This window comes from Onthophagus taurus, chromosome 7 (assembly GCF_036711975.1).
Source record: "Onthophagus taurus isolate NC chromosome 7, IU_Otau_3.0, whole genome shotgun sequence".
Lineage (NCBI taxonomy): Eukaryota > Metazoa > Arthropoda > Insecta > Coleoptera > Scarabaeidae > Onthophagus > Onthophagus taurus.
In genome coordinates, this window is record NC_091972.1 from 17,008,428 (window position 1) to 17,036,177 (window position 27,750).

General features: G+C 36.4%; 1 protein-coding gene across 4 annotated transcripts in view; it reads left to right on the plus strand.

Moving 5' to 3' along the window:
* The window catches only part of LOC111413795 (nucleolar protein 4), a 266,342-nt gene that overhangs the window by 102,069 nt on the left and 136,523 nt on the right, over window positions 1–27,750 (plus strand). For all 4 annotated transcript variants that reach the window (XM_023044921.2, XM_023044906.2, XM_023044914.2 and 1 more), the window contains exons 2-3: window positions 17,026–17,157; window positions 20,828–21,490. In XM_023044921.2, coding sequence (XP_022900689.1) covers window positions 17,026–17,157; window positions 20,828–21,490 — 795 coding nt within the window. The remainder of the gene's footprint in view (window positions 1–17,025; window positions 17,158–20,827; window positions 21,491–27,750) is intronic.

The window sequence follows — 27,750 nt, forward strand, 5'->3', positions numbered from 1 at the left end:
GTGTCGACCGGACAGCGAACCCGGCGGACACAAATAAGTACGCGTCGTCGCGAGCCGGTTCGTCCGGGGACTTCTTCTTCTTCGTCCTCCTCGGTGTTCCTTCCAGATGAGAGGAGGGACCGCGCCCTGCCCTGCTGCTGCTTGCTCGCACGTTGCCGCTGCCTTCCTCGTCCGTGAGTCCCAACGACGCGGATTCCTCACGTGCACGGATCTCTCTCTATGATAAGTTGAATTTAAAGCGTCGCCGGACGCCTTCCAAATGGCCCCGCGCCGATACCAACTCCTTTGATATCGAGCCGACGATTTTTTCCGGTCCGGCGGTTCTTTGACGGACGCTTCTCCATCCGACCGTCCATCCGACCCACCGGCTTCAACAACGTAGAAAAAAAAGTTGTTCGACGAAGGGAAATCCACGAAGCTCTCGCGTGACGACGACCACTCTCTTTAAAAAATCTGACTGTAGAAGACAGATTTTTTATATATACACTAAAATTGCTGGATTAATACGGCGAAGAGAGTGTACGTTATAGCCAAGAAACCGTTATATGAAAAATTTTTAATTTACACCTCAGCTATGCATATCATTGCGTTCTTTATTAGTTAGTTCTACTTTAAGTGCAATAAAAATATAGAACGATCTAGTTGAATAACAAATAAAACTAGAACTCACACTAGCACTGGAACTAACACTAGACCTGGAACTAGAAACATTCTAATCTTAGGTCTTAATCCATCTTTGTCCAGGCGGTTATACCTACAAGCTTATAAGTGTTCAATGTGACCACCATTTGTTACAAGGCACACAACAATTCGATGATGAAAGAAATGCATATGTGTTACATAAATACTACTTTTAATGTTGCATTGTAACAAATAGTATATAAATATAATAAAACATAGGGTCATCCACGACGACCGTCCATTAGAACTTTACAGGGTTCTGGCCAATACAAAAATTTGAAGATTCAGATTCAAGTATTATCAATTGCGTTCTCTTCGACTAAAATATTTTCAAATATCTAACACTTCCGGTTATACCGGACGTCGCCACCTACTTTATTTTTTTAAATGGAACACTCTATATATTTTTACATATTTGGATTTGTCTGTTTTCAAAGTTTAAGAATAACTTTACTTTTAGCAATTTGATTCGGCCGTTCTCGAGTTATTCGAAATTTTCTAGAAAAATCTGCTCCAGCAGACATTTGTTAAAAAAATCAGAGAACACTCGATTTTTGGGATATCAATTTAGGATTCAGAACATGCGTAAGCAACATGATGGAGTATGTTTTGGTGCCGAGTACGGCTGTCTAGATCGTTAGGTCACTTTACTATGGCACGTTAACTTTTCGAAATTTGGAAATACCATAACTTAATTTTTTTAAATGGCACCCCCCATATTTTATTACTTAGTCGTCTTCGGTGTTTTACATCTTTTATATCCCATATGTCCTATACCTAACATTTATAGTTTGGGAGATAATTAGGGTTTTTTGAAAAATGCACACATATCATATCGATATTTAACCTAGTGTGCCATGAATACCTAGTGTGACTAGTGTGTAACCATATGAACTGGCCTTTTGAAAATTTGCAGACTTCTGTGTATGATGCCAGCTTTTTACTAAAATATTTTCAGGTTCCGGGTGCTTGCGGTTACACCGGAAGAGGTGACAATTTTCATATTTCAAATGGAACACCCTGTATTTCATTACATTTTTGAAATTTTTGTTCAATTTCAGGCCCCTGTATGTTGCAGCCGACACGTACGCGCAATTATTTGGTTGCACTCTCCATAAATTATTATCAAATTCCAATAATCTTCATTACTAAATTCCAAATGTGGCATTTCTTGAGAACAGATCACTACAAAAAGTCATCACACCAACAGAAATAAACCATAGCTTTAGCAAATGTCAAACTGTTTACTCTTTCCTTACTGATCCTCTGATAATACATAACCACAACAACATTCCACAACACCAATTTTTTTTCCGGCGGTCAAACTAGATGATTTATAAATAATAAAAAGTAATGTTGTAGTTGACATTTTTGATTGAAAAATGTAATAAAACTCAGGGTGTTCAATTTGAAATATGAAAATTGTTACCTCTTCCGGTGTAACCACAAGTACCCGGAACCTGAAAATACTTTAGTTAAAAAGCTGGCATCAAACATCACAAGTCTACAAATTTTCAAACTTCCACTTCATCCGGTTATTCACTAGGTCGCACTAGGTATTCATGACACACTATATAGGTTAAATATCGATATGTGTGTGCATTTTTCAAAAAACTCTAATTATCTAGCAAACTATAAATGTTAGGTATAGGACATATCGGATATAAAAGATGTAAAAAGAGACACCGTAGACGACTAAGTAATAAAATATGGGGAGTGCCATTTAAAAAAATTAAGTTATGGTACTTCCAAGTTTCGAAAAAGTAACGTGCCATAGTAGAGTGACCAAACGTTCTAGACAGCCATACTCGGCACCAAAACATACTCCATCATGTTGCTTAAGCATGTTCTGAATCCTAAATTGATATCCCAAAAATCGGGTGTTCTCTGATTTTTTGAACAAATGTCTGCTGGAGCAGATTTTTCTAGAAAAATTCGAATAACTCGAAAACGGCCGAATCAAATTCCACAAAGTAAAGTCATTCATAAACCTTGAAAACAGACAAATCCAAATGTGTAAAAATATACAGGTGTTCCATTTAAAAAAATAAAGTAGGTGGCGACTTTCGGTATAACTGGAAGTGTTAGATACCTGAAAATATTTTAGTCGAAGAGAACGCAATTGATAATACTTAAATCTGAATTTTCAAATTTTAATTTTGGCCAGAACCCTGTATAGTTCTACTGGACGTTGGTCGTGGATGACCCTGTATAATATATAAACATTACAAAACAGCTATAATTACTAACTACCTATAAATTTGAAACAGTAAAGTTTCTGGATTTTCCAATTTTCTAATTTGTTCCATGGTATATTTGATTGGCCCATGGCGTTGCATAAATCGAAAAAAAAACTCATTTCCAGCGATTTGTTGTGATGATTCAGGCATTCCATCAGAAATAAAACTTTGGTTTAATTTGCTACCTGATCTTTTTTCCGATTCTTGGTGGAAAGTTGATAAATGCTGATCAATTTAATATTTTTGATTACACGCCACCTTAAAAATCAACGAGTTCTAAAAAAAAGCCTTCAAACTTTAATTTATTCGTACTTGTTTGGAACAGGCGTTGCAAAAAATAACTTTCCCGTCAGTCACTAGCTGGTTAGATATTTTTATCCACATTTCAAGCAATTCGGCCTTAGAAGAACCCACTTTCGGCATTATGATTTATTGTTTCTTTAACACACTAACTTAACGTATAAATCACTTGAACACTTGCGTGGCTTGAAATGATTTAGAGATTACGTTACGAAAATCGGATGGGAACCACACAATCAAAGTTATGTTGTAAAGTAGACCACTGCCGCACTTTTAACTCTCTGTCTACTATTAGATACCGCCAGTATCAAATTAACTGCTGTTATATTGAAATATGCACAAAACATGCGCTCATATGAAATTACATGCGATTATGTCGAACTATATGGATAACTAAATTTATAACCGGCGAGACGATAGCAACAAACCGCCCAGCAACAAACTTTTTCCCTTATATTTCCACCTACTTCTAGGGCCCATATCTTTGTTATTTAGAAAGATAGCGAAAAACTAAGCACACGGTTAGAAAGCTTGGTCTTTTCTCTATCTTAAACCGAGTTTTCGTCCGCCGATATGTTGATAATAAGAGCAAGAAAAAATAAGAAACGTCGCACTGCATTCAATTTACCTTAAAATTACCAAACTTCACGGCCTTGTGCAGCCGTTACCAGACGAAAATTTAATAAATGGTTTACATATTCGGAAAGAGCTGACCTTGGACTATCTTATTCCGAGTTTTCGTCCGTCAATATCTGTCAGCGTCTGTAAAAAAAACGCTCCTGAAAAAGAGTCTACAGTTGGCAACAAACTTTACCTTTGTATTTCCATCTACTTTTCGGACGGATATCTTTGTTACTTATAACGCTAGCGAAAAACTAAGCACACGGTTGGAAAGCTTGGTCTTTTCTCTATCCTAAACCGAGTTTTCGTCCGCCGATATGTTGATAATAAGAGCAAGAAAAAATAAGAAACGTCGCGCTGCATTCAATTTACCTTAAAATTACCAAACTTCATGGCCTTGTGCAGGCGTTACCAGATGGAAATTCAATAAATGGTTTACATATTCGGAAAGAGCTGACCTTGGACTATCTTATTCCGAGTTTTCGTCCGTCAATATCTGTCAGCGTCTGTAAAAAAAACGCTCCTGAAAAAGAGTCTACAGTTGGCAACAAACTTTACCTTTGTATTTCCATCTACTTTTCGGACGGATATCTTTGTTACTTATAACGCTAGCGAAAAACTAAGCACACGGTTGGAAAGCTTGGTCGTTTCTCTATCTTAAACCGACTTTTCGTCCGCCGATATGTTGATAATGAGAGCAAGAAAAAATAAGAAACGTCGCGCTGCCACGAATTTTTGCCGCGGCTAAACCACGCTTGGATCAATAACTCTCTTATATGACGGGGAGAAAACTCTAGAACTATATTCATCTTATGGGAAATTTTCTGCTCTTTTCATCGGTATATAACACATCTCAATCACACGTTTGCACAATCGTTTATCAGCCCAGCAACAAACTTTTCCCTAGTATTTCCGTCTACTTTTCGGGCCAATATTTTGGTTATCTAGAAAGATAGCGAAAAACTAAGCACACGGTTGGAAAGCTTGGTCGTTTCTCTATCCTAAACCGAGTTTTCGTCCGCCGATATGTTGATAATAAGAGCAAGAAAAAATAAGAAACGTCGCGCTGCATTCAATTTACCTCAAAATTACCAAACTTCACGGCCTTGTGCAGCCGTTAACAGATGGAAATTCAATAAATGGCTTATATATTTGGAAAGAGCTGACCTTGGACTATCTTATTCCGAGTTTTCGTCCGCCAATATCTATCAGCGTCTGTAAAAAAAACCCACCTGAAAAAGCCCCTACCGATAAAAACACGCAAATATTTCTTGCACTAATAACTTTCCTATTTGACAGGGAGAAAACTTTACAACAATATTCAGCTTATGGGAAATTTCCTGCTCTTTACAACGATGTGTGACACACCGTGATCACACGTTTGCACAATCCTTTTTTCTGACTATCAACTACCTAAACCACGAATTTTTGCCGCGGCTAAACCACGCTTAGGTCAATAACTAACTCTCTTGTATGACGGGGAGAAAACTCTAGAACTATATTCATCTTATGGGAAATTTTCTGCTCTTTCCAACGGTGTCCGACGCACTTCGCTTACGCGTTTGCATACGCGTTTTTTAAATTGATGAACTGAGTTAAAATGCAAAGTTGGTAACGTTACCAGATTCAAAACCATCAAAACACAATTCAACAATTCGAGTCTAAAATCACTCAAATTCTTCCAGATTCTGATAAAATAGGTGTAACATGAAATAATCTTTCCTTTTTGAACAGTTTAACATGTTTCTAAACGTAAAACTAAAACTAGAACTAACACTAGCACTATCACTAGAACTAACACTAGACCTAGAACTAGAAACTTTCGGGTTCGCTTCCAACTTGTTTTCTGAAGAAGGTTGCAACATGGCACCCGAAACGTCAAAATTTTTTTCAAAAAACGCACGGCTCAACCCGAAAGTTTCTAGTTCTGGGTCTAGTGTTAGTTGTAGTGATAGTACTAGTGTTAGTTTTAGTTTTATTAACACCGGCCGTGAAACCCTTCGTACTTATATGTTTTTAAACGGTTTTAAATAAATTAAGAGTGAATGAAAAATTATCTGTCAACATGAAATGAAGTTAGGATTCTCTCTCAGGTAAAACTTTGTTCCAATTCCTTCATCATATAAGAAAGTTAGGTTAAAAAGTGATTGCGTTCTGCAAGCTGTAGGTTGTCTTTCAGGTGCGTTTCTTTTACAGACGCTGGCAGATATTGACGGCGTCTGTAAATGAATATTCGAAATAAGACAGGCCAAGGTTAGCTCTTTTCGAATATGTAAACCATTTGTTGAATTTCCTTCTAATAAGGGCTGCAAATTTTTCGCTATTTTTCTAGATAACGAAAATATTGGACCGAAAAGTAGACGGAAATACAAGGGGAAAGTTTGTTGCTGGGCTGAAAAACGATTGTGCAAACGTGTGATTGAGATGTATTATATACCGTTGAAAAGAGCAGAAAATTTCCCATAAGATGAATATAGTTCTAGAGTTTTCTCCACGTCATATAAGAAAGTTATTCACCCAAGCGTGGTTTAGCCGCGGCAAAAATTCATGGCAGCGCGACGTTTCTTATTTTTTTTTGCTCTCATTATCAACATATCGGCGGAGGAAAATAGCGGTTTAAGATAGAGAAATGACCAAGCTTTCCAACCGTGTGCTTAGTTTTTCGCTAGCGTTATAAATAACAAAGATATCCGTCCGAAAAGTACATAGATGGAAATACAAAAGTAAAGTTTGTTGCCAACTGTAGGCTCCTTTTCAGGGGCGTTTTTTTGACAGACGCTGACAGATATTGACGGACGAAAACTCGGAATAAGATAGTCCAAGGTCAGCTCTTTTCGAATATGTAAACCATTTATTAAATATCCATCTGGTAACGGCTGCACAAGGCCGTGAAGTTTGGTAATTTTGAGGTACATTGAATGCAGCGCGAGTTTCCTAATTTTTTTCGCGCTCTCATTATCAATATATCGGCGGACGAAAACGCGGTTTAGGATAGAGAAAAGACCAAGCTTTCCAACCGTGTGCTTAGTTTTTCGCTAGCGTTATAAGTAACAAAGATATCCGTCCGAAAAGTAGATGGAAATACAAAGGTAAAGTTTGTTGCCAACTGTAGACTCTTTTTCAGGAGCGTTTTTTTTACAGACGCTGACAGATATTGACGGACGAAAACTCGGAATAAGATAGTCCAAGGTCAGCTCTTTTCGAATATGTAAACCATTTATTAAATATCCATCTGGTAACGGCTGCACAAGGCCGTGAAGTTTGGTAATTTTAAGGTAAATTGAATGCAGTGCGACGTTTCTTATTTTTTCTTGCTCTTATTATCAACATATCGGCGGACGAAAACTCGGTTTAAGATAGAGAAAAGACCAAGCTTTCCAACCGTGTGCTTAGTTTTTCGCTATCTTTCTAAATAACAAAGATATGGGCCCTAGAAGTAGGTGGAAATATAAAGGAAAAAGTTTGTTGCTGGGCGGTTTGTTGCTATCGTCTCGCCGGTAAATTTATATGCGATAAAAATGCATAATATGAAGTTATATGCAAAACATGAAAAAGCATATAAATCCGGTCTCTAATCATCAGATTTAAACTATATGCAGTCAAACGGCGAAGTCCAGATAATAGTTTCCAAAGATCCTGTCATCTGTTCTACTCAACCAGGAGTTGAACGTTCAAACGTTCAAGATAATAAAACAAAAACCTGGAACTGTTAGTAGCGTGTAGCGTTTTCCACTCTTACGTAACTAATTATGAAGAAAGAAAGATAAAAAAAAAATAATAACATTCGTTCGCTTCAACATCAGAACTCCGAGGCAGCATAAACGTTTTGTTGTGATCTTTGTAGTGTTAATAAGGCGTCGCGCAACTTTATTTTATGTGCAAAGTTGCCATTCCATGGTCTGTAGGCTTTAGAGTAGTGGTTCTTAACCTGTGGGTAATTACCCATTGGGGGGTAAAATGTCAATATGGTATGGGCAGTGTTGTTAAATCAAAATCAAAACCGAATCAAACCAAATCATACCCGGGTATTTATTTTCAAGGGTAAATTTAAGAAAATTATTCAATGGATGATGCTGATTCTGCATCTACTTCATCACGAACGTCACATTTATCATTTCCAAGTGCAAGAGAGAAAAATCATATTCAGTAAAATATCAAAAACAGACGTCCTTGCAAAGTATGCCATGTGCAGACTCCATTTGTTTGTAAAAAATGCAATGTGCATTTGCATCCCAAATGCTTCGGTATTCTTCAAATAAAAGTTAACTCTTTAATGTGTCTTTAATGTATTGGCCCATTGGCGACTAGAATCACCATCCCATAACAGAAAAAAAACAAAGACTAAAGTTTCTTTTTCACCATATTTGTCTATTTTGACCTATTATTAGTCTCTTCTTCAAGTCATAAAAAAATTTCAACCAAAAAATGTACCGGGGTAAGATGGGTTACCCATCCAAAGTTCGTTCTAACAAGGTCCATTATATCGAGGTTTTACGTTTTCATCTAATAATTCACAATTTTATATATTTTAAGTAGAGACAATTATGTTAAAAATGCCAACAATGTGGTAATGATTTAGGTTCAATGATTTTAAACCAAGTAAATTACAGAAGTAGATTATTTCCCATTCATTAAACTCATTAGTTTTTAAAAAGTGTTCAACACTGTTCTTTTAACCTTCAATATGGTAACGTTGCATTGGTTTGGGAGAAAAGGTAATATAATAATAAGGTATAATTTTCGGGGGTAATTTTTGAATTTTTTATTGTTATTTTTATATTTTTAATAACATTTTTAGTATCAATTAGTATAATGATGGTAGGTGTCATGATAACTTGGCCATTTCCATCGATTCCGAAACTTTTAAATGCAACAATTGAAGAAGCTTCGTATTTAACAGTTGTTGATTCGATATCGAAGTCCAATTTTCGCTTTATTAGCTGAATAAACAGGAAGAATAACAACAATGACTTTTGTCCCAATCACTTTTATTATATCATTATTAATCGTAGCATTTACAAAAAACATTTTTATTTTGTGCTTATCGAGGGTATTTTCTGGGTTATGTTGCGGAGCTTGTTTTTCATCGACACCAATTTATATTAGAGAAATAACAACGCCAAAAATTCGTAGTCGATATGGTCATAGTTTAATGACTTTCATATATAGCGGGCAATTCATAGCTAATTTTGTTGGTTTATACTTCGATATTCCTTCAATGTCTTATATTCTTCTATCAATTTCAGCTTTTGGATTAATTATCTATTTTTTACCCGAAAGCCCGTATTATCGTCTTTAGAAATTTTGAGGGGGAATAAAAATGTTGATGATGAATTAAAAAGTATAACTTTAGCTGTTCAAAGACAGGTATCAGAACCAAGTCGTTTTTGTGATTTATTTCTTATTCCTGGTGATAAAAAAGCTTTGTTGATTTGTAATCTAGCAAGCGGAATCCAACAATTATGTGGAATTGTATCGTTTATGGCGTATAGTCAATATATTTTTGCACAAGCAGGAAGTCCCATTTCAAGTGGAGGATGTGCTATGATTTTCGCCGCGATGTTAATTACAGCTAATATTTCCTCAAACATAGTTTGCGATAAAATTGGAAAACGATTAGCGATGACTTATTCTTGTTTCGGCGTCTTTTTGGCATTACTCGGCGAAACCATCTTTTTCTACTTCCAATTTTACACTAATTTCGACGTTACGTTTGTAAATTGGTTTCCTATTTTTGGTTTGGCACTTTTTGTAATTTTCTTTTGCATGGGACAATCGTTACTTCTCAGCGAATTATTCTCATCGACCATTAACTATCTAATCACGCCGTGCGGTGATGTTTTTAAATATGGTTTTAGGTCTTTACATGGCCTGTATCAATAAAATGTTCGAATTGTTATTATCAAATTTAGGACTTTGCGCCCCGTTTGGTTTGTTTACCGTCATTGCGTTCGTTAGTATTTTTCTGTCGTACTTTTTTATCCCAGAAACGAAAGGTAAAACTTTAGGGGAAATTCAAATGATGATACATAACATTCAAAGTTAAGGTTATTTATATAGTCTATATAATTTATAATTTTAGTTAAAATAAATTTTTTATGTTTCTATTAATTTTTGTAATAAATAAATCTCTTTTTGTAAGGGAGCAAAATCTTATTTACTTTGGTATGAGAAGCTTAAAACTAAAAGAGCAGAAATGAGGAAAAGTCGAGTATCATCGAGTTCCTAAACCTTATCAAAATATTATAATAACAAAGGAAAAAAAAAAGAAATAATAAAAGCGTATGAGGTCTTAAAAGCAATAAAAATCTTAAAGTGGAAGCGGTACCAGTCACGAATATAGTCTATAACGATAGCAACAAACAAGGAGTGCTAATTCCTGCTTAAATAATTGCTTATTACAAAAAAAGACATCGGATTTAACGCATTACGTAACCTCCTTTGAACATTATTATTATTATATTCAATTTTTAATTTATCGTAGCAAATATGACTCAATCACTTTTCATTTATTTCTTCTCAACGATGAAGACATTGCCTCGTGCGTTGTTGCGTAATGTTCTTCGCCTTTAAAGACGAAAATCTTTTCACTTGGGTTTTGAGTAAAATCCATAAAATGTTTCTCATTCGTGTTAGCTTCCGAAAATGTTAGGAAGCTACTCAAATCATGTAACAACTAGAAACCAAGCGAATAACGATATAAAGAAGCAAAAACGGGATGTTCAAAAATGTTTATTCAAAATGGGGAGGCTTACGACACTGCATTGCATTCGAATGCTGAAATTTCGAAGCGAAGAGAATGTTGTGGTATAGAATGTTCGTGAGGTTGCTACTGATAGAGGCTACTACATTGGGAGATGAATTAACAAAGGAAAAACTTTATGGACAAAGTTATCCTTCCTCCAGTTTTTGGACCCTAACATATCTCTTCGTCTACTTTCTTTTCCATTTTTCTCGCCCTCTATCTTCGCCTTGCTCTCGTTCCTTGTATTCTCTTGTTAAGCAGTTGATAGTGAGCACAATTGGATAATGGGCTACTTATTTTCAAGGTAAAACACAATGAAGAGATCTGGAGAGAATAGATGTATGTCCGGATAGTATCGCAGACGTAGCAGAGGGATTGGATTGGGTTGGATTGGGTTGGACACTGGAGCAATACACTATCTACCAAGAAGTACTAGCAATAAGTATTTGGACACATGTAATAGAAAAATGATCTAAACTTTAGTCAAATTCAATACATTGTAGAGCTACCTCGTGCGGCAATAACAGTCTCAACCCTCCTTGGCATACTTCCCGCAACTCCTTGTATGATAGCTGCTGATATTTTCATCCACTCGGCTTGCAGAAGACACCTAAGTTCTTAACTCGGCAATCCTAATTGTCCCAGCGATTCTCGATGGGGTTCAGGTAGTAACCGTACCAATCGATGGTAGACCTCGCAACATGACAGGTAGCGTTGTTGTCCTAAAAATAACATAGGATTCTGTAAAACTGCCATAATGTAGGAAGCACATTGTTATTTAAAATTGTGTCATACCAGGAGAAACAGTGTCATATTCACAACGTTAAATTAATAGATGTGATTAAAATCCTACAACAAAGATCAATCAATCCCAAAATAATAGCATTAATATCAGATATGCATAATATCAGCTATACCAAGATTATAGTGCCATTTGGCACTCGTTGATCCGATAATCTCGCTTCACACTTTGAGCAAAGGTCCACCATCAGGATTTCTCTTGACATTGTCTTGATTAGGCATAATTCACCATCTTTTTGCATACACTCTGGATACGCCTGATCTCTAGATTAGAACGAGGCACCCCGGAAGTGCGGGGCTCATTCGAGGCCGTTCAGTTCGCGCGATGCGACCTTTCTCATTCATTAGGTTAAAGAGTCTCAATGATTCTCACACATGCTAGACTCCTTGATCTATGTTTCAAGACGGGGCCTAAAACTACTCATGCTATAATGTCGTAGACTGGTGTAGAATCGCATTTCAATGAGATCATACAAACTGCTAGACTCATAAAATTGATGTTCTATTATTTAAATCTTATGCATTTTTTTTCAAATAGATTCTTTTTCTTTCTTTCTTTATAGGTTTTTGTTGGTTAGACATAAATCTCCGGCTGATTTCATACTAAAAGAATAAATTCTTTATCTTCGACGTAGTAAAATTTTCCATACTTCCTGATCATCCTCGAGATTCTCAAAAAAGACAGCTAATGTTCCAAGGCATTCCATGGAAAATCGTTGGCAAACGTATTCAATTTAATCTACGTAATCAATAATAAAGAAAGAAATAATAAGAGTAAATATTATTTCAGCTTAGATGATTTGTTGAAAAAGATTTAGGTTATAATGTTGGCCATATTTTATTTACAAAACCTTAATAAATTTAACATAACCTTTTCCGGATGTGGAACAATTAAAGCGTCCAAATAAATAAAACAACTTTCATAATTTAGACGTGACATTGCTCTAGATAATGCACCTGGACTAATTTTTAATACGATAGGTAATCAAGTTAATTGATGTTGTCCATTCTGATCATAGTATCCTTGTGTGATAAGTCCAAATGTGAAAAGTAAACCGTTCCTGATAAGGAATCTAAAATTACATCTATACATGGTTACGGAATCTTATCTTCCCTGATCTGTTTCTTTCAAAGTTATAACTAAACACCACTTTTTAATCTCATTGTTATCATCATCATCTCATTATTTATTCAAAATCATCAGAAAATGATTTGTTAATTAATTCTATTTTCAGAGAACTTGACACAAAAAAATCGAAATATGGTTCTTTCGTGATAATAGATATTAATAGATGTCACTATACTCTATTTTTTAATTCGGATGAGTAAAATGAAAAGTCAAGCTTAAACATAAGTCATGTTTAAACATAATAAAAACCAATAATATGCAACATGTCAATACAATTTGACATTGTATTTAACCCTCGATATAACGGATTAATACGGGGAACGCAGTGTCCGTTATAGCTACATAAAGATATACAATAATCTAGCGCTGAATAACAAATAAAACTAGACTAATACTAGCACTAGAACTAACACTAGACTTAGAACTAGAAACATTCCGTTTAGCCGTACCTCTCTTAATACGTTGACTGCCATGAGAAGCTCAACTTGATGCACGGCAAAATTTCCACAACAGCCACGAGAAGCACCAGTTGATTCTCATGCCTATTTAATTTTAAAATGTTCCGGCCAGAATGGATAGACTTTTAGTGTTTTTTAGTTCTAGTTTTACACTAGCACTATCACTAGAACTAACACAAAACCTAGAACTAGAATCATTTCGGTTTAGCCGTCTTGAGAGATGTGCGGCTAAATCCGAATGTTTCTAGTTCTCGGTCTAGTGTTAGTTGTAGTGGCAGTGGTAGGTAGCGCTAGTTAGCATAAGATATTACTATGTTGCATATTTTTTTTTAACTGAAACTAGAACTAACACTAAATCTAGAACTAGAAAATATCTTGTTTAGCCGTGCGTCTTCAGACGATGAACCCAAAACTTTCTAATTCTAGGTCTGGTGTTAGTTCTAGTTTTGCACTATCACCAGAACTAACACAAAACCTGGAACTAGAATCATTCGGGTTTAGCCGTCTTGAGAGACGTGCGGCTAAATCCGAATGTTTCTAGTTCTCGGTCTAGTGTTAGTTCTAGTTTTACACCAGCACTATCACTAGAACTAACACAAAACTTAGAACGAGAATCATTCGGGTTTAGCCGTCTTGAGAGACGTGCGGCTAAATCCGAATGTTTCTAGTTCTCGGTCTAGTGTTAGTTCTAGTTTTACACCAGCACTATCACTAGAACTAACACAAAACCTAGAACAAGAATCATTCGGGTTTAGCCGTCTTAAGAGACGTGCGGCTAAACCCGAATGTTTCTAGTTCTCGGTCTAGTGTTAGTTCTAGTGGCAGTGATAGGTAAGCTAGTTAGCATAAGATATTACTATGTTATATATTTTTATTAAACTAGAACTAACACTAGAACCAACACAACACTTAGAACTAGAATCATTCGTGTTTAGCCGTCTTGGGAGACGTGCGGCTAAACCCAAATGTTTCTAGTTCTCGGTCTAGTGTTAGTTCTAGTTTTACACCAGCACTATCACTAGAACTAACAAAAAACCTAGTACTAGAATCATTCGGGTTTAGTCGTCTTGAAAGATGTGTGGCTAAATTCGAATGTTTCTAGTTCTCGGTCTAGTCTAGTCTAGTCAATCACGAGATTTAACAATTGTACGAAGATCGGTACTTCTGATGTTACTTAGCTCTCTATTACTTTTTCTATTCAATAAAATTTCCCTATTTTGATCTAACAATAAGGTTATTTTATATTATCAATAAGTTTATCTAAATTATCGTTTTTATTTCCTATATTATAAACTGCGGATAGTAGTAGTTTGTATCGTTCTTCGATTGCATCTAATTTGCTAAGTTTATTTATTACTAATTCAAGATTACTACCTCTACTGACGTTATTTTTAATCAAGTTTTCTTTAAAATTTATTAGAGTTTCAAATATTTCATTTAGATTTTCTAATGTTTTAGACATTACTCGTATATTAAATTTTAAACATTTGATTCGATCTGATTAAGTTTGTTACGACTTTGCGCGATTTCGCGACGAATTGTGGACACTAACGAACGCTTACCACGTTGATAGATGCATCGCAACACCATGATGAGCAAAAAACATCCAACTATGAGGGCTGCAACTTCCAGCAGGTCGTACTTCTTGTTTAATTTCGGGGTTGATGTGACACCTCCAAATTGGGCTACTATTACTTCTTCTTTTGTGTTGGTGGAACCTATTGTGAAAGTCCAAATTCGTGATAATTTAATTTAACTTTTCGCACAATTTTTCTATGGCACGCAACAACATTAACAGTACCAATATGGAACCAATCAAAACTAACATAACAAACAACGATTCTTTAAACAAATTTTGAAATGCTTCTTTTTCATTTGTATAACACATCTTGCGATTACTTTTGCCACAACTTTTTTCAATTCATGTTCATGCTGTCCAGCACTGGCATGATCGCCATGTAATAATTCGTGATTTTATGGTTTTCTATGTTTTATTGAAAAGACTTTAATTAATTTTAAACCATTTTATTTATAAGTAATTTAACAAGTAAGTAATACGATAGTCTACGATTGACTGTATAAAAGAAACTAATTCTAGTTGACAGGAAACGAGTAGTTCACTGATACTTGTGTTGTCAGCATATTTCAATTCATTCAGTGAACTACACGTTTTCAATATTATGCAAAAATAAAATAATAAGAATTCCTTAAAACTGAACTAAATTAAACTATTAAATATATCCATTACAGTTAGTTTTAGTGGCAGTGGTGGTAGCGCTAGTTAGCATAAGATATTACTATGTTGTATATTTTTATTGAACTAAAACTAGAACTAGAACTAGAAAGTTTCGGGTTTAGCCGTGCGTCATCAGACTCCGACTTAAAAAATAGAGTATAGTTAAGTAAAAAGTATTAAAATTTTTTACTTTGACATCCGTTCCTTAAAAGAAAACTATTTTGCTTTCGTCTTGTCTAATTAGGAACACCCTCCGTTAGCTGCTTTAGGCGAAAGCTGCCGTTACGCGAAGCAAATTAAATTCGGCGCTTTCTTTTGATGACTCTCGCCAGACCGGGTGGCGCGCCCTACGGAATTACCGAAGCCCCGAGGTGCTCTCCAGGGACCCTTAATAAGCCAGCTCGGCAGAGGCTGTCGCGCGAAATAAGAACCGCCGGAGACGCGTCGTCAAGGACAAATCACCCTCTATAACAAACCCCCGAGTCTTATTTAGATCCCTTTAATATTGATCTAATAAATTCCGTTTTATAAAAATAGTTTTTAAAGAATCTCTGATCCGCGAGAACTTGGTAGGCAACAAAAGCACATTGTAACGTCTGGTGGCTATTGAAGAGTCGTTTTAGAAATCTTCGACGCCTTCCAGAACGCGTCGTGGCAAGAGGCTAATATGCAAGTAATTAACCGTCCGCACGGCGGCAGTTGGTAGCATGGATTTAATGGCCACGGCTCGAGGAGAATTTTAATATTTACACCTTACGGGATCATCGCTGTAGAACCGCGTATAGGTCCTAGTCACGAGATATAATTGAAATTTCTCGTCGGCATATTGATTATTAGCTACCATAGTAGATGTTATGCTGATCTATAACTCGAGAGGGTCGATAAACCATCACGACATGTTTAAACGGATGTGCTTATCTATTAGTAATTATTATATTTTAATTGAATTTCTGAGTTTAATAATAAATTTTTTTTATCTTTGGTTATATTTTTGTGGTTTAAACTTAATTAGATCGAATTAACGTCGTTTATTTGTCTTTGTTATTTATTTTTGAACGTGATCTTGAGAGGCCTGTAATATTTCGTCATTTCGAATTTTCGGATTGTTATTCCGACGTGTCCGTTGGAAGTTTTTGTAGTAGCCGGCGGGGTCCGGCTGGGACCGGTTGCCGTGGCACCAACCCCCCACAAAAATACCGCTTCGAACTAGAGAGCCGCCCCGACGAAGGGTCGGGGTGGCATATTCCGTGGGTCCGCAGGGGTTTGGGGATGATTCGGCAGAACTCCGAGGCTGAGGGTAACCAGGGGTATAAAGCCCGGAGGCGGTAGGGTTGGGACGGCGGCAGAGAGTCGGGAACGGCAGCGTTGGGGGTGAGGGTGGTGCTGGAGTATGGGGTTTACCTCCCACGGGTGGAACTCTCTCTCTTGGACCCTTTTTCCCCGGCATAAAGGAAAAATAGCTGCCGCCTCCGCCTCGGCCTCCGGCCCGGGTTTACCGCCACCGTTCTACCCTGATAAAGCTTCAGGTAAAAGCTCTATTACGTGGAGTTGGCGCCGAAAAAATGTCCCACCTAACGTACTTATTTTCGATTTTGGACGTTTCGGAACTCGCCGGAGAAGAGTTCATTCAATATTTATCAAGCTTTTTAGTGAGATCCGTGCATACAACCCCCTTTGGTTGATTCGTCTCTCATAAAACTTAATTTGCTTTACTTTGATATCGGGATTTGAAGCTTTTCGACGTCTAATTCGCGTCGTAGTCTAATTCAAGGATGCTTCGGCTTCTAATTTGAACGTTTTTTTTTGGGTTTCAGAACTCTACCGGGGACCCAGTTTACCGAAAGGTGGCCGTCGTTGAAAACTTTTTTGACATCATCTATAACGTTCACGTTGAACTTGAAGGAAGACCAGGAAAGCATGCAGGACAAAAACGCACCTATCGCACGGTAAGTTTAACTTTCGAACGCGCGCCCCCGATTTTATAACACGAATGGGTGTGTGTCATAAATTTTATGACATCAGGTCTTTTTCTTGGCAATTTTCACCATGCTCTTTAAAACCCCATATCTCAGCAAACGTCCATTCAAAAAAGCTTTAAATTGGCACGATTACTCTACATATGCTATAAAATAGATTGTCATTTGTATCAGAGTATGTTGTACAGGTTGGTCAAAAAGTGAATTACCCTTTTTCCGCATTGCCAGTGCAAGAAAGTGAAAATTTTAAATGGCATATTTGATTAGCTCATCAGAAAGGGAATTTGCCGGGAAATGCCAGAAACCAGTTATATTTTTATTAGGACATGATATTTTAACAGTTTTTAGTTTCATTTATTTTTACAATTAACTTTGATTGATAATCTTTTAGTTCACTATCTTTTATTTACCAAAAATAACAAATAGAAGAACAAATAAATGAATTTCATTTATCAAATTTATCAAATAGAAGATCAAATCACTGGTAGGTTAAAAAAATATGGGGCGTACCATATAAAATTTTCACCTTTTTTGCTAGTGAATATGGAGAAACGACAATCCATTTTTTGACCAGCCTGTATAAGACACTCTGATACAACAATCAAAATGACAATCTATTTGATATCATCTGAAGAGTAATCTTACCAACTTAGAGCTTGCTTGAATAAATATTGGCTGAGATAAGGGGTTTTAAAAGCATGGTGAAATTTACCAAACAAAAACTTAAAATCAAAATAACTCGAAAACGAGAAATGCTAGGTACCAGTAACTTTTATCAAAGTCAACATATTTTTTCGCATACAAGTAAAAGGTGCAATAAAAACTATAACATTCCCTTTAAAATAACGAAGTTGAGGTCTACTTCCGGAGGACCGGAACTGGCCACCATCTTGAAAATACTTTAGATCGAAAGATCGGTATGAACCTCCCATATAAGCGAAATGTCAGAAACGTTGATGCAATGGAACAGAAATAATCCCGTTTTATTTGCTGACTTTTTGGCGGACACTGTATATGCATTATGTTATTTTTAATAAAACAGTTAAAACACAAATTTTACTAGAGTAAAAATATTTAATTTATATTAAACAATTGTTAAAAACATAAAATTAAGTTGATTAATTTTTCAAATCTAGTAACATTTACAAACTACGTAATTTAGAAATTTTCTAGGGAATTAGTTAGTGTTAGTGTTAGTTCTAGTAATAGTGCTAGTATAAAACTAGAACTAACACTGGACCTAGAACTAGAAAGTTTCTAGAGAGAATCATTTGGGTTTAGCCGTCTTGAGAGACATGCGGATAAATCCGAATATTTCTAGTTCTAGGTCTTGTGTTAGTTCTAGTGATAGTGTTAGTATAAAACTAGAACTAACACTAGACCTAGAACTAGAAAGTTTCTAGAGAGAATCATTTGGGTTTAGCCGTCTTGAGAGACATGCGGATAAATCCGAATGTTTCTAGTACTCGGTCTAGTGTTAGTTCTAGTTTTACACTAGCACTATCACTAGAACTAACACAAGACCTAGAACTAGAAATATTCGGGTTTAGCCGCACGTCTCTCAAGACGGCTAAACTCGAATGATTCTAGTTCTAGGTTTTGTGTTAGTTCTAGTGATAGTGTTAGTATAAAACTAGAACTAACACAAAACCTAGAACTAGAATCATTCGGGTTTAGCCGTCTTGAGAAACGTGCGGCTAAACCCGAATGTTTCTAGTTCTAGGTCTTGTGTTAGTTCTAGTGATAGTGCTATTATAAAACTAGAACTAACACTAGACCTAGAACTAGAATCATTCGAGTTTAGCCGTCTTGAGAGACGTGCGGCTAAACCCAAATGTTTCTAGTTCTACGTCTTGTGTTAGTTCTAGTGATAGTGTTATTATAAAACTGGAACTAACACAAAACCTAGAACTAGAATCATTCGGGTTTAGCCGTCTTGAGAGACGTGCGGCTAAACCCGAATGTTTCTAGTTCTACGTCTTGTGTTAGTTCTAGTGATAGTGTTATTATAAAACTGGAACTAACACAAAACCTAGAACTAGAATCATTCGGGTTTAGCCGTCTTGAGAGACGTGCGGCTAAACCCGAATGTTTCTAGTTCTAGGTATTGTGTTAGGTCTGGTGATAGTGTTAATATAAAACTAGAACTAACACTAGACCTAGAACTAGAATCAGTCGGGTTTAGCCGTCTTGAGAGACGTGCGGCTAAACCCGAATGTTTCTAGTTCTAGGTCTTGTGTTAGTTCTAGTTTTACACTAGCACTAGAACTAACACTAGACGTAGAACTAGAATCATTCGGGTTTAGCCGTCTTGAGAGACGTGCGGCTAAACCTGAATGTTTCTAGTTCTAGGTTTTGTGTTAGTTCTAGTGATAGTGCTAGTATAAAACTAGAACTAACGCTAGACATAGAACTAGAATGTTTGCAGTTCTAAGTCTACTGTTAGTTCTAGTTTTAGTTCAATTAGAATATGCAACATAGTGATATCTTATGTTAACTAGCGCTATCTACAACTGTCACTAGAACTAAGATTAGACCTACAACTAAAAACATTTAGGTTTAACCGTCTTAAGCCTTTGAATATATTGAATATTTCCATAATCTCACGAAAAACTGAAAAGATTGAACAATTGAAAATATGAAAAAAATTTCAGCTCTAACAAAATTGTCATTACAGACCTGTATTTTTCAAATGTATGCAAACGATCCGAAACCTTCATGTATGACTCAGAACCTGTTTATAATACATTTATATCCCATAATATAAATACGGCCTTATAAATCAACAATTAATGTGTAAATTTTTACTCTTTTATAACTTTTTTTGCCATAAAGACATCAATTTTTTTTTTAACATTTTTTTTTCATCATGTTCAAAACACAGTGTGTTAATTAATTATCGTGCCCGACGTCATCATTGCAAGTATGCAACCAATATCACAGTGCTGGTATTGCAATACGTAAATCGCGATATTGGTTGCATACTTGCAATGATGACATCGCATACGATAATTAATTAACACACTGTACATAGTTACAGGAATACTTTAGCGTTATATCCTTTCAAATGCATAAAATAAGGAGATATATTATAAAAATGAAAATTGTCATAAATTTTATGACAGCACGCCCGCTCGTAGGTTAAAAGAATGAATCAAATTAAATAATTTCCCATGTTTAACTAGCCTTGAAATAGAGGAAAAGAGGGGGCGTTTTCTAATTTATATTCTTCCGGGCAATCCTCTCTAATCCGATACATCTAAAACTGTAATCTACTTGATATTCGACGTACAAGACACCTGTTGATCATCGATATTTCACCCTTTACTCTGAGCAACATCCCCCCGCTTGACTCACCCTCCTTTATCAAAGAGAATTTTCGCCAAATCGATTATTTATAGCATCATCTCGCATAGGTTATGTGCTTGCTATATTAAATCCTCAGACAATACCGTGCCATCACGAACCGGAGTGCTTGACGTAGGGTGTGTATGGTGCGGGGTAAAGGACGAGGGGGGTTGAAAGTCCGCTCTTATCCGTACACGCCGTTGCGTCGACGATTCGCTGTCCGAGGCAAAAACCTCCTCAATTGAAACGCCAGTCGCACGTTGCCAATTGTACCTTGTTTTCCTTTTTGCAGATAACGGAGACGTATGCGTTTCTACCGCGGGAAGCCGTCACCCGTTTCCTACTGGGTTGTACGGAGTGTCAGAAGCACCCCAGGTCCCCATCCCCCGTAGTTTCCGTCCTACCAACTCCCAGTCCAAGCCCCACATTACCGCCAGCGTTGGCTACACCGCAAACCCTCACACCGAACCAAATCGGACCAATTGAGAGGAACGCGGGGGAAGGTCAAAGGGTGACGTGCCAGGTGGAGCGAGAGGATAAGGAACAAGGACGAACGCCGGAGAACAAAGCGACCGCGACGACGGGGGAAATTAAGGGAGACCACGAGGATTCGCCGAAAAGTACGAATAAACGGTCTGCCAATCCTCTGGACGTTTGCAACTTAACGTCGAGGGACTCTCCGAAAACGCCGCCCAAAAAAAGACATCTCTCGAACCATTTATTATCGGAGAATCCTCCGCCCGCGTCGTCGACCCCTCCGAGAACGCCCCAAGAGTCGACCACCCCCAAGTTATGGTCGCCCATCGAGGGGATCGAAAAGGAGGAAAGGGACAGGAGGAGGTATTTTATGCCAAAAGAAATTGATTACACGTTGCCCATCACTACGACGTACCTGAAATACATGCGCACCCTTGGCTGCACAGATGATGAAGCCCTCAAACTGGAGAACAGACACGTGAGTACGATTATCGAGCAATTCTTGCGTGATATGATTACTCATTACTTTAATTAAAAATTAATTTTAAACGTGCACGTTTAATGTAACCTACTTAATTATTTATTTAATTTATTAATTTATTTACGTTATTTGATTTATTACTTTACCTTAACTTATTTTTTACTAATACTTTTGAATGCATTAATATTAATGTATATTTCTGTAAACTCATATTACAATTATATTAGCATTTATAAATTTATTGAATGAAGTTTCGATTAGTAATGAAGTAGACCATAGTAGATTCAAGCGATATTTAAAAACGTTTTCCGTAAAGCGAAACACATTTTATTATTAACACATTATTTTGTATTGATTTATTGTCACACGATAACCTTCATCGACTAAATTATTATAACGTGGCAAACGCGTAACATACTTATAATTCAACGGTTATGAATGGTCACATTCCATTAGTCCATATTATTGTTATTGTTATTACTATCATGTGAATTTATCTGGAAGTTTGTGTTAGTGTACGTGCGTGTAAAGAATGTGGGTTGTTATAACTGATGGGTTAAAAGGAAACGCAAGTAAGTCATTTTTTTATTTATTTTATAGTAGTAAATTTTAGTATAATTTTAATGTATTAAACAGTTACTAGATATTAATTTTTAAGTGATTATTAATTTGAATCACAGTTGTAACTTTTCCGGGTTTGATTCGGAAAATATCAATTGAAATTTAAATCAATTAAACTACAATTAAAAGTTAATACAAAAAATATATAAACTTATAATTATATCATAGGCAATTTTATCATGGTAGACAAAGAAAGACGATTTCTAAAAAGTTCTAACTTTTAATTTAAAAAATATCTTTACTTAAAATGCAATGTCTTGAGAATCATAGTATACCATTTTTACGACATGGTATATTCACTATAAAGATATCATTGATTTCTATCAAAAATTATAGCGAAGTGCTACAACTTAGGGAATATTTATCATCTAATAGAATTAATCAATTTTGGTCTTTTTGGAAAGATACAGTTAATTGTTGATTGTTTTTACGAATTTTACGCTACATTCTTAAATGCAGCTATGACGAATATCTGTATGACATGGTAATAAAGCAACTAATATACACTGTGTGTATATTAGTTGCTTTAATAGCCAATATCACAGTATACGTATTGCAATACCAATACTGTGATATTGGTTGCATACTTGCAATGATGACGTCGTGTACGATAATTAATTAACACACTGTATCTCTTTAACCGTGTAAATTGTATATTTTAAGTCTTATGGCTATATAACATTTTAAGAATTTAGGTGATACCTCTTTACTGAAGTAGATTACAGGCTTCGGCCGCAAAAACATCGGTTTTGCCCTTTATGACATTGTAGTAAATCAACTAATATATCTCTTTAACATAGTAAATTCTAGAGCCTCGGCCGCAAACGACCTTGGCTTCTACAATTTTAACAGTGTCGATTGTAGTATTTTGGCTGATATATTTGTAATGGAGTATATTATAGCGTTTTGGAAATTTATGACAAATCTAGGTCCTTAATAAACCTCAATATTGCTCCAAGTTCTTGTTCCTTTATGTCAGTAGGTGTCAGGCGAAATTTGTGTTTTAGCCGGCCTCTGGCGACGTATTCACACAGTATATGTTCAGCGGTCTCTTACTCGTCGTTGCAAAGTCGACAAATTTGATCCTCAGCTTATCCAATATTGAAGAGTTGGTATTTTAGGGGCGTATGGCCATTCAGGAAACCTGAGAGTGACCTTATATTACTTTTAGGGATTTATTTAACCATTACTCTTTCTTGTTTTATTTTTTGATGTTATTTTTATTACAATGATATAAACATTTTGTTCAGAACTATAAAAAATGTATGGTAGGAAATAAATGTCTGCTATCTTTAGTATATTTTTACTTATACTTTATTTTGCTGTCAGACTTTAGCAGACTTATCAGCAAAATATTTATTCTACTTTATGCAAATATAACCTATAAATAACTTTTCAATCTCAACTTCAGCAATTTCATGAGATCTGGCTCAAAATAATGTTGGGGTCCGCATAGCACCACATCACCAGTTCTGTTAAAGAATATGTACGTCACCAGTAGAAGAGTAATTACTTATTTTAAGTAGCTTTTTTGTAGACCACAATCAGGTTGGAGTCCGATAAGGGGGGCCTTTTCATTGCCTTCAATGTCTTTGTGACTTGGAACCTACCATAGAGTAACTTCATTACCCCTAGCGAGTTTTCTTCTGTTGCCAGTACATTCTTTGACTAGTGTGGATTCACACGTATAGACCAGAATTGCCTTTAGGGCAGCCCGACTGTTTGTGAAAATGTTTATCGATGCACTTTTTTGTTTCTTTTCTAGGTTCAAAACGGTGCAGAAGTATATGGCAAGCACTTCAGCTTGAAAAATGGGTATATCCGAGCTTATATGATATTTAGTCCACTAATGCCAACACCTACTCGGATCCAACGTGGCAATTTATGTTACTATTTTATAAATGCAGCAGAATTCACGACTTCAACCTCCATCTTCACGGTTGCAAAATTTTCTTCAAAATTGATCTTGTACGGACATACCATCAAATACCTGTAGCGGAAGAAGATGTTCATAAAATCGCAGTTACCACCCCATTTGGTCTTTTTGAATTTACTTTTTTATTAAGCGAATTCACTATCATCATCCAACCATCAAAATGCCTTTTTGGAGTTTTTTCTTTAGACTTTCTCAGCCACAATGTTTCCTCAGAAGGAATTCTTCCTTCACAATCAAGAATTTAAAGATTTTTAATTATTACCACAGATTAGTTCCAAAATTTTCAGATATTTTTCGACCTCTTTATGATTTGGTAAATTCTCTTAGAAATTCCAAAGAAATTATTAGTTGGTCGAAACAACAAATGTAATCGTTTACCACCGCAAAAAAACTTTTATCACAATTAGTAATTTTAGTAAATCCTTCTACAAAAGCAACTCTATCGTTAATTACAGATGCTGCTAATACTGCCATGGGAGGAGTGCTCTCCCAACCATCTTCTATAAAAAAATTTCTATCGCTCAAACGAAATTCATACATATTTTCAGCATGCAAATATTTCAAACATTTTCTTTACGGCAATCATTTCATCATTTATACCGATCATAAACCTTTGATAAATTCTTTTTATTCTAGTTCAGAAAAATCTCTTCAATTTCGCTATTTAGACTATATTACTCAATTTACATCGGAGATTAAACATATTAAAAGAGATTCAAATATGGCTGAAACTATTCCAAAAGGCCAGAACAACAATGAAGAATAGAATCACCGCCTTGTTAGCATTTTTATCAATTGCGTAACTTCTTATTTACTCCTATTATCAAATTACCTTTTTTTGTGTATCCAGGATACTACACTATTAAGTTTTTCATATTATTATAAATATACAAATTCGAATTGAAGAGAAACGTCGAATATTGATACTTGTTTACTGAAATAGATTACAGATATACTATCTCTTTAATGGTGTAGATTGTAGCTAATATATTTGTAATGGAGTAAATTATAATGGCTCAATTGACTGCAAGCAACCTAGGCTACCATTTTATTAATGCAGCAGAATGTACTGCCTCGGCCGCAAGCGACCCTGGCTTTTATCTTTATAACGTTGTAACAAATCAGTTGATATTTGTATATTGAAGTACCAGATTACAGAGTCTCGACCACAAACGACCTAGGCTAACATCTTATTAATGCAGCTGAATGTACTGCCTCGGCAGCAAGCGACCTCAGCTTCTATCTTTATAACATTCTAATAAATCAGCTGATACTTGTTTACCGAAGTAGATTACAGAACCTCGGCCGCAACCGACCTTGGCTACTATTTCTTTAATGGTGTGGATTGTAGCTAATGTATTTGTAATGGAGTAAATTATAACGGCTCGACTCCAAGCAACCTATACTACCATTTTACTAATGCAGTTGTATGTACTGCCTCGGCCGCAAGCGACCTTGGCTTTTATCTTTATAACATTGTATTAAATCAGCTGATACTTGTTTACTGAAATAGATTACAGAGTCTCGGCCGTTGTGCTAAATTAGCTAATATCTCTTCAACGCAGATTTTAATTTAAATTATATGTATGTACAGTCATGTTCACGGGAAATGCACACTCAAGGTGAAGCGCTGTTGTGAGATCCGATATGCCGCTGGCTAAACGGGCTGAGCCGAACGCCCACGAGCCACGAGCTTCGTGGATCCCGATGATATCAAGAATTCACCTCTAAGAGTTGTCCAAGCCTTTGGCAAATCGTTAGGTTGGTTGATGTGACCAGAATGTGTAATGGGAGGATGCACAAGGGGCCCAATGGGGCCTAAGTGTGGTGTGCGGTTTCGCACGCACTCCCGAATCCATACATACAGTCATGTTCACGGGAAATGCACACTCAAGGTCAACCGCTGTTGTGAGATCCGACATGCCGCTGGCTAAACGGGCTGAGCCGAACGCCCACGAGCTACGAGTTTCGTGGATTCCGTTTAGCCAGCGGCATGTCGGATCTCACAACAGCGCTTGATCTTGAATGTGCATTTCCCGTGAACATGACTGTATGTATGGATCAACCAGCCTAACGATTTGCCAAAGGCTTGGACAACTCTTAGAGGTGCATTCCTGATATCATCTGTGGTTAGCCATTTCTCTCCGAAGACCCTCATTCTGAGGTCGATCAGAGAGAGGAATTAGCAAGCTTCATGTTGTGAAGGTGCTTATTTACCTTATAGTCTTAGAGTGTTCCGTGACCTGTGACTATACGAAGAGCACTTTCGCACTTTTACACCATTTCGCTTTTTAAATTGTAGTCATTGTGTTAACAGAGTTTTGGGTCTCATTCATGCAATAGCTTAATATATGAGCAGCAATTTACATATGTTATAAAGAAGCTGCTTTTTTCATTGACACGACATGAATTTTTAATTAATTTAATTAATTTTATATTTTTATTTTCTTTGATTGACAAACCTGTGTATGAAGAAGTAGTCAATTGAATATAAACAGTTAAAAATATAAATATTTTAATTTTTAATTTATTACAAGTAATTTTTTTGGTTTATTTATAATCTAAAAGTGTTAAACTCAACATCCTCTCGTTTTAATTGGCTTCGAAACTGTACACTGGAATAGCAATTAATTGGTCGGTTCTGAAAATGTATTGCCTCTAATCTGCGGGTGGTGGTAGTCTAGTGTACCCGATTAGGGCGAGAGCGCGACTGGTATTATCTCCGACTCACTTAATCACCATTATCGTCAATTTGCGCGATGTTCGCCAGAAATTTGCAGCGTTTGATTAGCAATCTTGTTAAACGGGCACAAACAATCATTTTAAACCGCGATTTTCGCGATACGACCCTCCAGCCGCGATCGATAATAATCAATTTCTCCCTAATCCGCGTCACCCTCGTTGTTATCCCTGGCAAAAATTTATTATCCGCGAACTTCTTTGCCCGAGGAACAAATCGCCCCCGATTTTAGCAAATCCCGTCGGATCAATATTCAATAACGAACCCGTGTACACAGCCCACGCACGCATCACAACCCCCTTAAACACGTTGCAATCCTCCCGTTCCTTTGTAACACTATATATATATGCACTCTGTGATTTAGGGCGGTTTTTGTCCCTCGTAGTTACGGCCAATAATCTTCTAATTTTCCATATTCTTTCGTTACTTTCCATGCCTTTCGAATGGGACAACCGCTTGAAGGTACGATATACGGGGGTGGGTTAAACGAAGGTTACTGGAGGGTTTAAGCATATACACGAGGGGTAGCATGAGAGATGACCACAGCCGTAACCCTTTCTACCCCCTTGTTGAAGAGATCCCAAACAAACAGAGTAATTCCGTAAGTTGGACGTGGGGTTGTTAAACAAGGGTTTATTTCTTTGATAAAAACGAATATAATTATAAAAAAAATTAAATTTAACGAAAAATGAAAACAGAAACAACTCATCATTGCAAGTATGCAACCACTATCACAGTATTGGTATTGCAATACGCAAATTGCGTATTATAAAATAAATACTGTGATATTGGTTGCATACTTGGGTACGATAATTAATTAATACACCGTATGTAAAGAAATTAATAATGGGAATATAATGGCGAGACGTGGAGCTTGGGGGCTTGAATTTTTTGTTGGATTCCACACGGGTGTCCGATCCGGTGGTCGTAGAACTCGCGGAACACCGGGGGATCTTCTCG